This window comes from Grampus griseus (genome assembly GCF_964374135.1).
Source record: "Grampus griseus genome assembly, chromosome: 12".
Taxonomy (NCBI): Eukaryota; Metazoa; Chordata; class Mammalia; order Artiodactyla; family Delphinidae; genus Grampus; species Grampus griseus.
The window spans coordinates 48,430,700-48,443,629 of record NC_139006.1 but is presented as its reverse complement, the minus strand read 5'-3'; the positions used below and the strand labels follow the sequence as shown (position 1 = coordinate 48,443,629).

Here is a 12,930-nt window from a genome sequence, read left to right as displayed (position 1 = left end):
TATAATGATTGCTGAAAATTTGGAGTTTTAATTTTGGTTAAAATATTTTAAATATTGTGAGGAAAATTTATTTCTATGTGAGTTTATTAGTTTTTGTTACTTAGTTAAAATTGATTAGACTTTTATTTTCTTGGGTAATTCAAATATTGGGATTGAATTGAATATTGGGATTATGGATATCCTAGTATGTTTTTGTAATTCATGTGTGGTGAATTCCTTTCCTTTTATACCAAAATATATGTTGTTGTTATTAAAATAGTTGCTTGGGAACTATCTGGTCTAAAGCAAGATAATTGGATTGTAAATGTTGCACATCTTAATTTCTAAATGTCCTATAGTTACTAGGTGAAATAATTGAGAGGAAAGAATATGTTAAAAGAAATGTAGAGAAAACAAAGAAAAAATTACGAAGGAAGGGGAAGAAAACCCGGGATGCATTAATGAAAACTGAGGTAAGAAATTTAATGTCAAAAAATAATTTTGAATTTACAACCTTTTCATCTCAATGAAAACTATGCCAGCAAATTTAATTTTAGGTGGATGTCTCTCATTTCTAATTGGTTGCACTAAGTTGATTCTGCATGCATGCATGCACATGGGCGCATGCGCACGCGCGCGCGCACACACACACACACACACACACACACACACAGAGTCTCTGTGTCTTCATTTTCTCTCTTACAGTGTCTTTCCCACTGGTATAGTGTATCCTTCTGTTACCTTTCCTACAAAGTAGAGATAGGGATTTGTAGTGTCTGAGATAGTACCATGATTCTGAAGATGAGACCAATGTACAGATTGAAACATTTGTTAATATCTGACGTCTAAATGTTACCCTCAAGCTGGTATGTAGGCGGCATGAACAAATGGCTATATATCAAAGGACTTCAGGGCTTTTTCCAACTTAGAAATATTTACTCCCTTAAAATCCTCACATGTAACATTCTAACTTTAGAGAATCATTGGAGATGGGGAAGTAGAGATAGTCCATTTTCTTTAACTTGCTATCCTCTGGATATATTTTAAAGGTAACACCAATATGATTTGTTAGTGGACAGCTTGTGGGCCATGAGATGGAGGTGTAATTATATCCTTTAAATAAAGTTGACCCTGTACAGGGCCACAAAAGAAATATTTTTTAAAATTACCAAGGAAAATAATATGTATAATAATAACAGATATTAATATTTTGCATGTTTTTATATGTCAGGCATTGTTCTAAGTGCTCAGACCTATTAACTAATTTCATCTTCATGATAACCCTATGAAGAGTGTACTATTATTATCTGCATTCTACAGTTGAAGAATCTGATGCATTGTTTTTTAATTAACTTGTTCAGTTTCACCCAGCTTGTTAATTCAATGTATCTGGCACTAGAAGCTCTGCTCCTGACCATTACATTATACTGGTCAAATCATACAGGTTACTTTTATTGACCTCAGTGAAGTAAAATCAGAACTCAATAACAAAAAATATAGCAGAAAGAAAAAATATGTAGACCACTGGAAATGTTTTTTAAATCACATTTTCTTTATTTACTTCTGTGTTAAGGAATATTTAAAATTACAAATTACCATTTATTACAAGTGACTGATGATAAACTATAAAGCAAAATTTATGGACTGGGCCAACATTATAATTTGGTATTACCAATAAATTATTTTGGTAAGAAGAACTAAAAATACTTGGCATATCTATGAAAGGCAAAAAGAACGTGCCATGATAAAAATTAAAAGAGACATAATTATATACGAAATTGCATAGCAATTTGTTTTAAAATCTTGATGAAGTATATAATTTATTTTTGAAATACGAATGATGAAAACTGGGTGAAGAGAAAAAAATAACAAAAATGTATCAATAACAATAAAACTGGTCTAAACTCTACCAGTAACGGCAAGAACAAGCACAGATGCTTTATAGGCCTCCCCACAAAACCAGGCAGAGAGCATAAGAAAGCATGGAAAGCTTCTAAATTTATTCTATAAAAGTATAACCCTGAAATCATAACTGAAGAATATTAGCATAAGTAAGAAATCTGTAGGTGATCTCACTTATGAACATAGATGACAAAATCTTAAATATATCAGTGAATTGAATTTTCCAACGTGCTAAAAATACTGTACTTTACAAAATAAGATTCCTTTGAAGAATGTGAAGATGATTGAGCATAAACAAGTGTACTAATATAATTCACTGCATTTACACAAGTGAAAGACAGTTAGCCTAAAATATTTGATAAAATTTGAAAGCCACTGATTTTAAGAAACCTCTTAACTGTCTAGATATATAATGAAAACATCCATACCTTAATAACATGTGTTATAGTGTCTACCAGTATTTTCCAGCAAACATGATACTTAATTATGAAACACTAAAAATAAATCCATTAATATCAGGAACAAAACATTCAGGCCAGCTCTTACAACCCAGCACACTGCTGTTATTGATGACAAATTACTTGTAACATGTGTCACAAAAGATAAAACATATGTGTTCAAGACTGCAGTGGAATGCCACCACAGTTCTTATATCCACATCTGAATATTTGCTAAAATAGTAACTAAAATTTTCCAAAGGTTAACAAATATAAATAAATTCCAATGAAAAACATGGCTGAATACTTTGTGTGTATGCTCAGTATTAGAGAAGTTACTAAGAGTTTGAGGGTTAGAGAAGAAGGGTTCATTTTCTTTTGTTTGTTCTTCAAATTGATGTCTTTCCAATTACTACTGAGTACTTAAAATGTCTTAAACATTGTTGGAATTTCCTGGAGTTGGAGAAGTAAAAGAAGAAGTTGGTTCACTCAAGAAACACATCATCTTGCTGGGAATCAGACAAGGAAACAGACAGCCTTAATACATTGTGAGCAGAGCCACGACAATGGTGTAATGGTGTGGGAAGAGTCAAGAAGGAGGAAATGCAGCTGAATCAAGGGCATCCAGGAAGATTTTTCAGAGGAGGTGATGTCTAAGAATGATAATTACTAATGGAGAAATTGAAGGTTGAATATTTGCCTTGCCGTGATGTTTAGAGAACAGAGATGATATACGCAAAAAGACTAAAAGAATAATTGGCACTGGAAGCATTCAACAAATGGTTGAATTCAACAAATGGTTTCCAATTATTGAAATTATTGGTTTCAATAATTGTTAGCATTATTATTATTATTATTATTATATAAATTTTAACTTGAAGAAATGAAGTAAGGGCTTTTTAGAAACAGACCTTGTGTTTGCAAAGCAAGGAGATCATGTGAGAATGCTATGTTTTTGTGGAATTGCAAGCACTTTGGTATGACCAGAGTTATAAGAGTTATAAGAGTGCAAATATATGAAGCTAGTGAGACAGGCAATGCCTTGTGTGTCATGCTATGGAACCCCATCCTGAAGAAACTTGCAAACATCATTAATAGCATTTATTAAGTCCTCATTATGTTGACTGGTATATAAACAACACTACACCAGCATTTCTACCTTCTAAGAACCTAAGTTAGACAAATAATTTTATCTTTTACTGTGTGTAAGCATTTCAGTCATGGGCCAAGCTAAACAGTATTACTGAATGTGTTATGGAATCTGAACGAAAAGTCAGGTTTCGTGATAGCGTGCTGTACCCACAATTGCCCATCCTCTCTGACTTGTTCCTACTTATTTTTACCCATACTTGTGCCTTCTCACACTTTTTGTTTGCTTGAATTTTCTCCCAGAAATAACATAATATCCTAGTAGGCCCACTGAAGAATCCTTGTCAGCCATCTCAACTACCTTCTGGTACCAAACAAACAAACCAACCAAAAAAAACCCATTTATTAGTAGAAGAGTTCCAGAAGTTCCAGAAAAAAAAAGAAAAGAAGGGATGATATGAAAATTCAAATACAGTACTCAATTTTCCAAATCTTGGACAAACAGAAGATTTTTATAGGAAAATAAGTATAAAAGATTACCAATTCTTTCTTCTTGAAATCTGTAAGAATAGAGAAAGAATTAGAAAGCACATGGGGAAAACTGGAGGAAAACAGGAGCAACGGGAGCAATTGAGACTGTGAAATCCACTGGGAGAGCAGCACCAGCTAGAAGCAGTGCGAGACGTGGGGAAAAACAACCTTCAGTGAGTCAGTCACCCAGTCAGTGAATCAGTCCGTCAACATAAACACCAACAGTTACGAAGGAATCATGCAAAAATTGATACAAAATCAAATCTCCAATCTGGAATTGGACTGGCCAGCCTTGGGGAATTGTGCTGGTATTAAACATTGACTCCTTTTTCTTAAACATCAGAACAATATATATCCTTGCCTGCCTTTAGTGTACATGTTTGATAACCCATGACCACATGCTGGCATCTTAAGAGACATGCCTTTCGGTTGTGCATGTATGTGTGTGGGAGGGGAGACAAGTTAGTGCAGGGTAGAGAGGGAGGGAGAGGAAGGGCGGGGAGAGAGACTAGGTAGTTATAACCCATCTTTTAGAAAACCTCATCAGATGTAAGAGAAGAGAACACAAACCTAAGTTGTTACTTATATTGGTAAGAGATTACTATTTGCTTTTAATTGTTCACATGGCCAAAAGTATTTGTGTTTCTAAATTGCAAGGATTTGAAAATCCTAGTACTTAAAATATTCCTGAATTTTTTTTTTCAGGATAAATGCTCAATAACTTTCAAAGAAATAGAGACCACTAAAAGTAAAACAAGTATTTATCATGCAAAAATAAATCAATTGAATAAAGACTTAGAAGAAAAACAAAAGGAAAAGAATGTTTTTGACCACACACTTGACTGTTTAAAGTAAGTACTTAAAATTTATCAAAATATTAAATGCTTAATATATCATTTATAAAAGAGGTGTGATCAAATTTCCATGTTTAAAATTTATTCTTCAAATGATCCATATTTTCTATCATGATTTGATATGAAATATACATGTGATATTTGATAATTTTGGTTTAAAAACATAATCATAAATTGCTGTCATTTTTCATTGCTCCTCTGGGTTTATTCTTATTGTAATAACTGCTAATGTTTCTCCTTTTCCAAGCATAAGAACTTTTATTCATTATGAAATTCATAACCTCTCCCATTAATTTCAGCATTTTTCACTTATATGACATGGTTAATAATATATATTTTTTCACCCAACCTTTTTTGATAACAGTTTTGAGGTAAGACTTTAGAAATTCTATAAAACCTCATGTAATTTATTCACATTAATTGTCTTCAAAAGCCTCTTATACAGTCCCCTCATTCGTCTGGGGCATACCCGACAAAGGCCTTTCACTTTGAGAATAATCATGCTTTAAGACTCTTACTGTATCCATAGACCCCCACTTAGAACTTACATACTCTTCCTATTGAGTATTTCCTATTTTATAATACATTGAGAACAGGATTTGGAGGACTACTGGAGGAATATGCATTGGTCACATTTAGGAATGATGGTCTGATTTAAATATAGAAGGCTAATACAGTATTAACAAAATCATAACACTTGAGGGATAAAGTGTCAGAAAAATAGTTATGCACAGTCTAATACCATGTATCTTAATGGAGTCAAGTCAATGAACTCAACAAGGATTTGTTTAGCTATTACAACAGGATTTTATTTTTTATTTAAGTTTATTACAAAATTTACTTTCAAAATGATCATACAGCTTTACCTGAAAATTACTATATCATATACAGAATATCAGGGAAGATATTACCTGATATTACTTTGAAAGATATGTATCCATATTGTTTAATATCTGTAAGAATATTTGGGGACTCAAAGGGATAGCCTGAAATTATATAATTTACACTAAACTTATATTTTGTTCAGGAGCTGATGAATTTTTTTTTTCCAGGATTCTTACCATTTCAATTCTTACATTTTCTTCCATCCTGTGCCTAGACTATATTGCTTTTCAGGCAAGAACAGTCACCATGTCCCAGTGAATCAATTCCATCCCTAAACTTGACCAAACTCTGCCTTTGCCCTGGAAGAGGAGAAAAAGAATAGCTGACACTGTGTATCATTTACAAATCTATTAACAGTGATGATGGACAGTGTCAAGTAAGATTTAAAGCTAAGATTGATTGACTTCCTAGTGTGCCAGGCATTTTGTGGGCAGTCTAAGCACCTATCTCATCCAGTTCTCACAGTGAATTCTTAAATCCTGTCATAACATTCCCACATGAATACCAGAGAAACAGAGGCTCAGGGAAATTAAATGATTAAGATTGCACTGCTAATTAGTGGTAGAGCTACTCCAGCTTAGGTTTGTCCTCTTCCAAAGTGTGTGCTCTTTTGACTGTGCATATTGACTCCCTAAACTAGGACTGGAACGGAAGATTACTGAAGATTAACTGTACTAGGAATAATCTACTGATACTTTCACCTAGTGTCAATGTTGATATTAGTGAGTGCTTACATAGGACATCTCATAAGAATTATGGATGTTGTTAGTACGAGTGATGAAGTGGAAAAAACAGAGGCAAGACAGATGAAAGGGAAGGACTTTATTCCATTTAAAAGGAGAGACACCCATCTAAAAAGTGTGGCTAGAGTCATGTTTTCAAATTTCCTGATAACAGCCATAGTAGAGAGAGAGGAAAAAAATGAGTACTTTGTGTTGAGCTGCTGAATCAAATAGAGGTAGTCAGAACTGGATTTGAATTCTGGTTCTGTCATTTACTAATTAGCTTACACAAGCTAATAATACCGAAGTTGAGCTTTTTCATCTGTTAGATGGCTGAAATAATTATTCTTTAATAGGGTGGTTGTTGTATTAAATGAGATATTATATTCAAAGCACTTTAACATTTTAGCCCCCCAAAAATTTTAGTCCTGCTGCCTTTATAACTAACTGTGCAAATGATTCAATTTTCCATACCAGTAGAGATGAAAATGAATGTGGGTAACATAAGACTGCTGAGCTTTTGCAGCTCCGCTTATTCTAGATTCTGGGTTACTGATCAAGTCTGGAAGTTATTTCTAAAGCGTATTTATTTTTGCAGTATTGTTTTAACCACTTTTTGATGCTTTTTCTACTAGTATAGTTCCTAATATAACCACTGATTTCACCATAAAAATAATTTTACTTCTGTGTCTGGAAGTACTTAGTTGCAAATGACAAAATACACAAGGGCACATATACACACGCTAGGGCACACACACACACACACACACACACACACACACACACACACACACTCAAACACCAGCTTAAACAATAGTGAAACGTATTATCTTATGTAACAGGAGGCCTCTAGGTAGGGTAGGCTGCAGGGTTTGTTGATTCAGCAGCTCAGCACATGGTACTCATTTTTTGTTTCTTTCTCTCCACTATGGCTGTTGTCAGCAAATTTGAAAACAGGACTCCTTGTTCACATTTAGTGAATTGAGCCCCTTCTACATGGAATTTGGCTCTTGCCTTTCATCTTACTGCACTGTCTTAATATATGTTTAGTGGTGAATAATTAGCCTCTTGCTGGTTGGCTTAATCTAATCAGAATGTACCCTTGGAGTTATATGCTGCATGGAGGGGGAATTCTTCTGGAATGACAACAAAACAGAGGCACACTGGGTAGGCAGCCAAGAGAATCCGCTAAATCTCCAGAGATTGTCTTCCACCTGGATCATTTAGATGTAGCTCATGGAGACAGGCCTGTGAAAAGGAGTAGGGAATTTTTGCATAGCCATTCAGTCTAAGATTTTTCAATATTGGGTATTTTAAAATGTATCATAAATGCACATTAGAAAATTAAATGTGAATTGATTAATGGCAAATGCAATTCTTTACTTTGTCATAGGGACCAGTTTATAGCCATGAGAGAGAAAAAGGAACATGCACAAGCTGTGTTTGATCATCTCATAAATGAGAAAGAAGCCTGTGAAGAGAGAATCTATGAGGAAGAACAGAGATACAGAGCACTCTTTACCATGAGGCAAAGAAATCTATCAAATGTTAAGGTGAGTATTATTTTTGGACTGTTTTAGGATGAAGGAAATATAGTGATAGTCAAATTAACAGCTAGTTTGATGCACTCATTTTTCATACTGAAGTAGCAAAGATGTTTAGATTTTTTAAATAAATATGTTAGCATAATAAACATGCAATGTTTCATTTTTTTTTATTTCCTATAATTATATTCATACAGCATATGAATGCTGTATGCATTCTTTTCAGTGCATTTTATGTGCACTCTCATTTTGTCACTGTACTTTTATTTCAAAGTCTACTGATGGCAGGTTATTCAGAGCCATTTTTACGTTTTTAACAGGAAATGTGAAAATAGTTAGTTTTGTTTCTGAATAAACATAATTTGAATGTTTACCAGCCACTTCTTTTTGAAAAATGAGGATATTTTACACTTGCATATGTTTTAATTGAACAGTAACTAGTCAGAAACAAGGAGATCATATGGTAAAATGTGTCTTTTTAGATCTGAAGTTTTATTAAGTTTTATAAAGTTATACATATTAAATTTTTTGATATATGACTAAATGATATACATTTAGCTAAGTGATTCACATCCCATTTTACATTTCATAAGAGTTGTTGTTAAATTTAATTGACATAATAAATACCATAGTTTTTAAAAATATATTTATAAATATTACTATTACTTGAGATGCAACAGAAATTACTTCTCAAAAATAAACAACCCCTAGGAATGATGGAAACAAATTAGCAAGAAAGTTATAGGAAGTATAAAATTAATTCAAAGTACTGCAGAATGTTGTTTTGATATGAAATTAAAAAATTCTAAAGAGTATGGCATAGAAAACAAATTTATGGTTACCAAAGGGGAAAGGGGGGGAGATAAATTAGGAGTTTGAGATGAACATATACACACTACTATATATAACATAGATAACCAACAAGGACCTACTGTATAGCACAGGGAACGATACTCAATATTTTGTAATAATCTATAAGGAAAAAGAATCTGAAAAAAAATATATATATATATATACATAGATATGTATACATATATCTGAATCACTTTGCTATACACCTGAAACTAACACAACATTGTAAATCAACTGTACTTCAATAAAAAAATTAAAATGAAGTAAAAATAATAAAAAATAGACAACTCTACTGTATTTTATTAAAACTATTTCCTACAAAACTTTAAAAATTATATATTATCATAATATACTTTTATCAGATATTTTTGATCCTGATATTTATATATTCAATTATGATATGTATTCAATAAATTCAATTCCCTTTTTTCCTTTTAACATTTCAAAGATATTGCTAATACATTTTCAAAAAGATTATTTGGAACAAATATACATCGAATAGACATGTATGTGAGTGAATGAACATACCATCTATAATGCTATTGCTGTGATCCCTCCTATAAGAAAATTATTAATAAAAGAACAATACTTTTATTAATAATAGTGCCAAGTAACATTTTTCCCTGTTAAATGTGGCTTTTACATAGAAAAAGGTATGTTGGGTTTTTGTGTTTTCGTCTTAAAAATATGAAATTAACTGGTGCCATCTAGTGGCAACAAATGTTGCCTCTCCTCTTGGAGGAGTTCCTGGAGGCTTGATGGACTGGGGAGGCTTAAAGTCAAAGGCAGCTCTCAAAACAAGACACTTTAGGTTACTCACTGAGTTAAGCATCATTCCCCACCTCATATTTTATCACAGCAGTGGAATTATTTGTTTGAATTCTACCACATTTTCCAATTGTACTGGTGCTGAGGACACTGGGATTTCAGGAATCATTTACTGAGCGGCATTTCAACACTTTAATGGAACCATAATAATTAGTGAAATGACAAAATATGGTCGTCAGGAGAGAGATGAAGGGAAAAAATCCTGTATAACTAGCCTCTCAGTAATTGAGAGCTGTATTTCTTTTCATCCCGAAGCTGTCTCTGCTTTCCCATCCCAAAGTGTACCTACATCCAGCCATTCGAACACATCATACAGTCTCGGGTTTTTTTCTTAGCACCAATCTCTATTTGAACTTGCTTTGTTCATTCGTTTTTACTTCTTTGCTGTCTTACTAATCCTGCTATAATAATGTATTCTTTACGAAGACAGGAAATTTTCTGACCCATTCCCCTCTGTATCCTAAAAGCTCAGAACTATGCCTGGCACAAGGGAGGGTCTCAATAAAAAATCATTGAATGACTGATTAAATGGATGAATGTATGCTTTTTGGGGTGTAATTTTTCTGTCCACATGCATGATAGTGGCTAAAAGCAGTAGCATTTCAAAGATTCTTTCCATACCGCATCAGACTGATACTTTAGCAAATATTCATGCTGTACGCAGAAGCTGAATCTCTCTCTCTCTCTCTCTCTCTCTCATCCTCTCTCCTTTATAATACGTAAGAAATTTGCCATCTATTCTCTTCCATCTAGGTGAAAATGGTTAAATTGTCTGTTGCTTTCCTACAATTAAGGATTCTGCTAAATATCTCAATAATGCTTTTCAAATAACCTTTTAATTTATATGAAATTGTCTTGAATAGGTCTTTGTTGTGCATTCACCTTATATGATCAGCAGAGTAGAGATCGAACATGAAAAGTTTAGAGATTGATATAGCTCATCATTAGTGACACTATTTATGTTTATGATCAGTTCTTGATGTGAAAGAGTGGAAAGACAATGAAATTCCTCATGGAAAACCTATTCTCATCCCTGTTTAGAAATTGGATGAGATAAAATATTGTAAATATGTATATAATGTAAAGCATCCCCAGAAAGAAACAAGGATTATTAGGCATCATTATAAATGTGGTGTTATTAATCTGGGTTGTCCCTGCTGGCCAAAAGAATTGATCACAATTATGGATCATCTAAAGAAATTGCTTATTAAAAAACTTTATAAAAGCCACAATGGAATTAATTGAGGATGCGAGAAAACACACCATAGAATTAGAAATACGAACAGCTAATAAAATACTTTAAGAAAAATATACATAAACGTCAGAGAGCAGACAGTGTGGTGCTAGAGTTAACTTCAGTCTTTTTCAGTAAGCAATTCCATATGAGATATCTTTAAATGATAGATTTCTTGAATGTCATTCAGTTTTTACTAACTGCCTATAATTTGCAAATGCAAATTGCTTAAGTTTAAAATTTCTGTATTGCATGTTCATTAGAGTACTATGGCTGTAGCTACTAATCTCCCTCTTTGCTTCTGGGAAGGTCCAAACAAAACTGGAGTTTAAAGCATTTTAATCTATCATGAGCCATCCTCAGAAGTCCCACTTGCCTTTTCTACATCAGTGCCTTTCTCTAGTGTTCTTTTGGTAGTCTTGCTCTCCTCCCTATAACTTAGGGTATGATATGAGAGGGGTACAGTGAACTACTGATACAGTGAATCTGTGGCAGACACAAGCAATTTCCAGATTGAGTTCTAGCAGAGCAGTCTCCCAATACTTTGTATTGTTTATTAGTTTTTATTTTGCTTCATATTTCCCACTCTCAGGAAATACCTCTTCCCTTGTCTATTGCTATTTCAAGTTTGGCTATTGAATCATTTCTTGACTCTTTCATGTGATAAATTCTTAGCTTAATATACAGGCAGTGATTCACTAATTTTTCGGACAGCCAGATACAGACATAGTAAAAATCAGAAACAAATTTAATCTGAGATCATTTTAAAGATTACATAATTTAAAAAATTATTCTCCTATTGGCCACTCATCATTTCTTCATTCACGTGACTAGTTTATGAGTACTGCTGTTTTGGGGGCACTTAATATTGGATGACCAAAACCCTAGCCTCAATTTAAAAATGTAATCAGCAGGAAAATGGAAGATGTGAAAAACAGACTTGGATATAGTGACAACATTCAAATTACAAACAGTAAATTGTGTTCCTGGCTCACTGACTTGCTATATTAGGTATTATTATAAATAAAAAACATGTATTCTTTGTTCTTAATAGTGGGAAATGAATGCATTTTCATTGGAAACATTTAGAAGACTGACCAATGAATCTCCTAGGCAAGAATAGTTTGCCTTGATGATTTTCTTACCACCAGAAGATTTTCATATAGCGTGAAATTTTTAAAACTTAAGAATGTATTTTGCATAATTAATAACTCTTTTAAAAATGATTCTGATAGGATTAAACATTAATTAATCACATGCAGTAACATTCATTAGGTTCATCGTTTTGCTTTTTTAAAGCAACTTGTTCAAATCTACAGCTCTTTGAGGAATGAACATTTTGATCTGAGGACTGGTAGCAAAGCAGTACTAATTTTGTCTCTGGGACCCTTCAGGTTTTTGCACAAACCCACCCAGTCCTGCAATGATCATAAGGAGTTAGAAATCAAGAGAGGGTCACACTAGAATATAAAGGAAAAATGTAGCATGAATATGAGTCATTCCCAAATAAAAATTTAATATATTTTGAATGTTTGCTTAGAGCATGATTCATTAAACAAGGAAGAAACTTCCCTTCTTTCTGCACCTCTCTCTAACAGCATGTTACGTCTTACAGATATGTTCATGAATTACTGCTAATATTATGGGTTAAAGCACTATATATAAAGTTTAAATAGAATTTTTATTGTTTGAACTGGCAATCAACTACGTTTTCAGCTTTTTTTCCCCAACTATCTAGAGGCATCTATTACAACTACTTGGCTATAGTCCATTTCATTTTTTCTGTATATTGGTATTTTTTTCTACATTTTTGTGATAATACTCTATGATCACACTTTGGAATTATGATTTTTCCAAGTAACATTAATTTCCTAGTGGGTCTGCCACTTTTGAAATGCCTTCTCCTACTGCAGTGTAATATCATAAATATGTGATTTTCTCTTTTGATCAATTAAAATAATTATGTTTCCAAATATCAAATTTCATTGTTAAGTATACCTTACTTGATAATGCTTTATTAAAATTGTAATGCATTACTAGATTCAATTTCCAATTATTTAATGCTGAACATCT

General features: G+C 32.9%; 1 protein-coding gene across 1 annotated transcript in view; it reads left to right on the top strand.

The window, feature by feature from the left end:
• Window positions 1-12,930, top strand: part of CCDC178 (coiled-coil domain containing 178) — a gene marked incomplete at both ends in the record, with an annotated part of 378,504 nt that overhangs the window by 134,003 nt on the left and 231,571 nt on the right. The window contains 3 exon segments of the mRNA XM_082667126.1: window positions 339-452; window positions 4,644-4,789; window positions 7,793-7,952. Coding sequence (XP_082523252.1) covers window positions 339-452; window positions 4,644-4,789; window positions 7,793-7,952 — 420 coding nt within the window.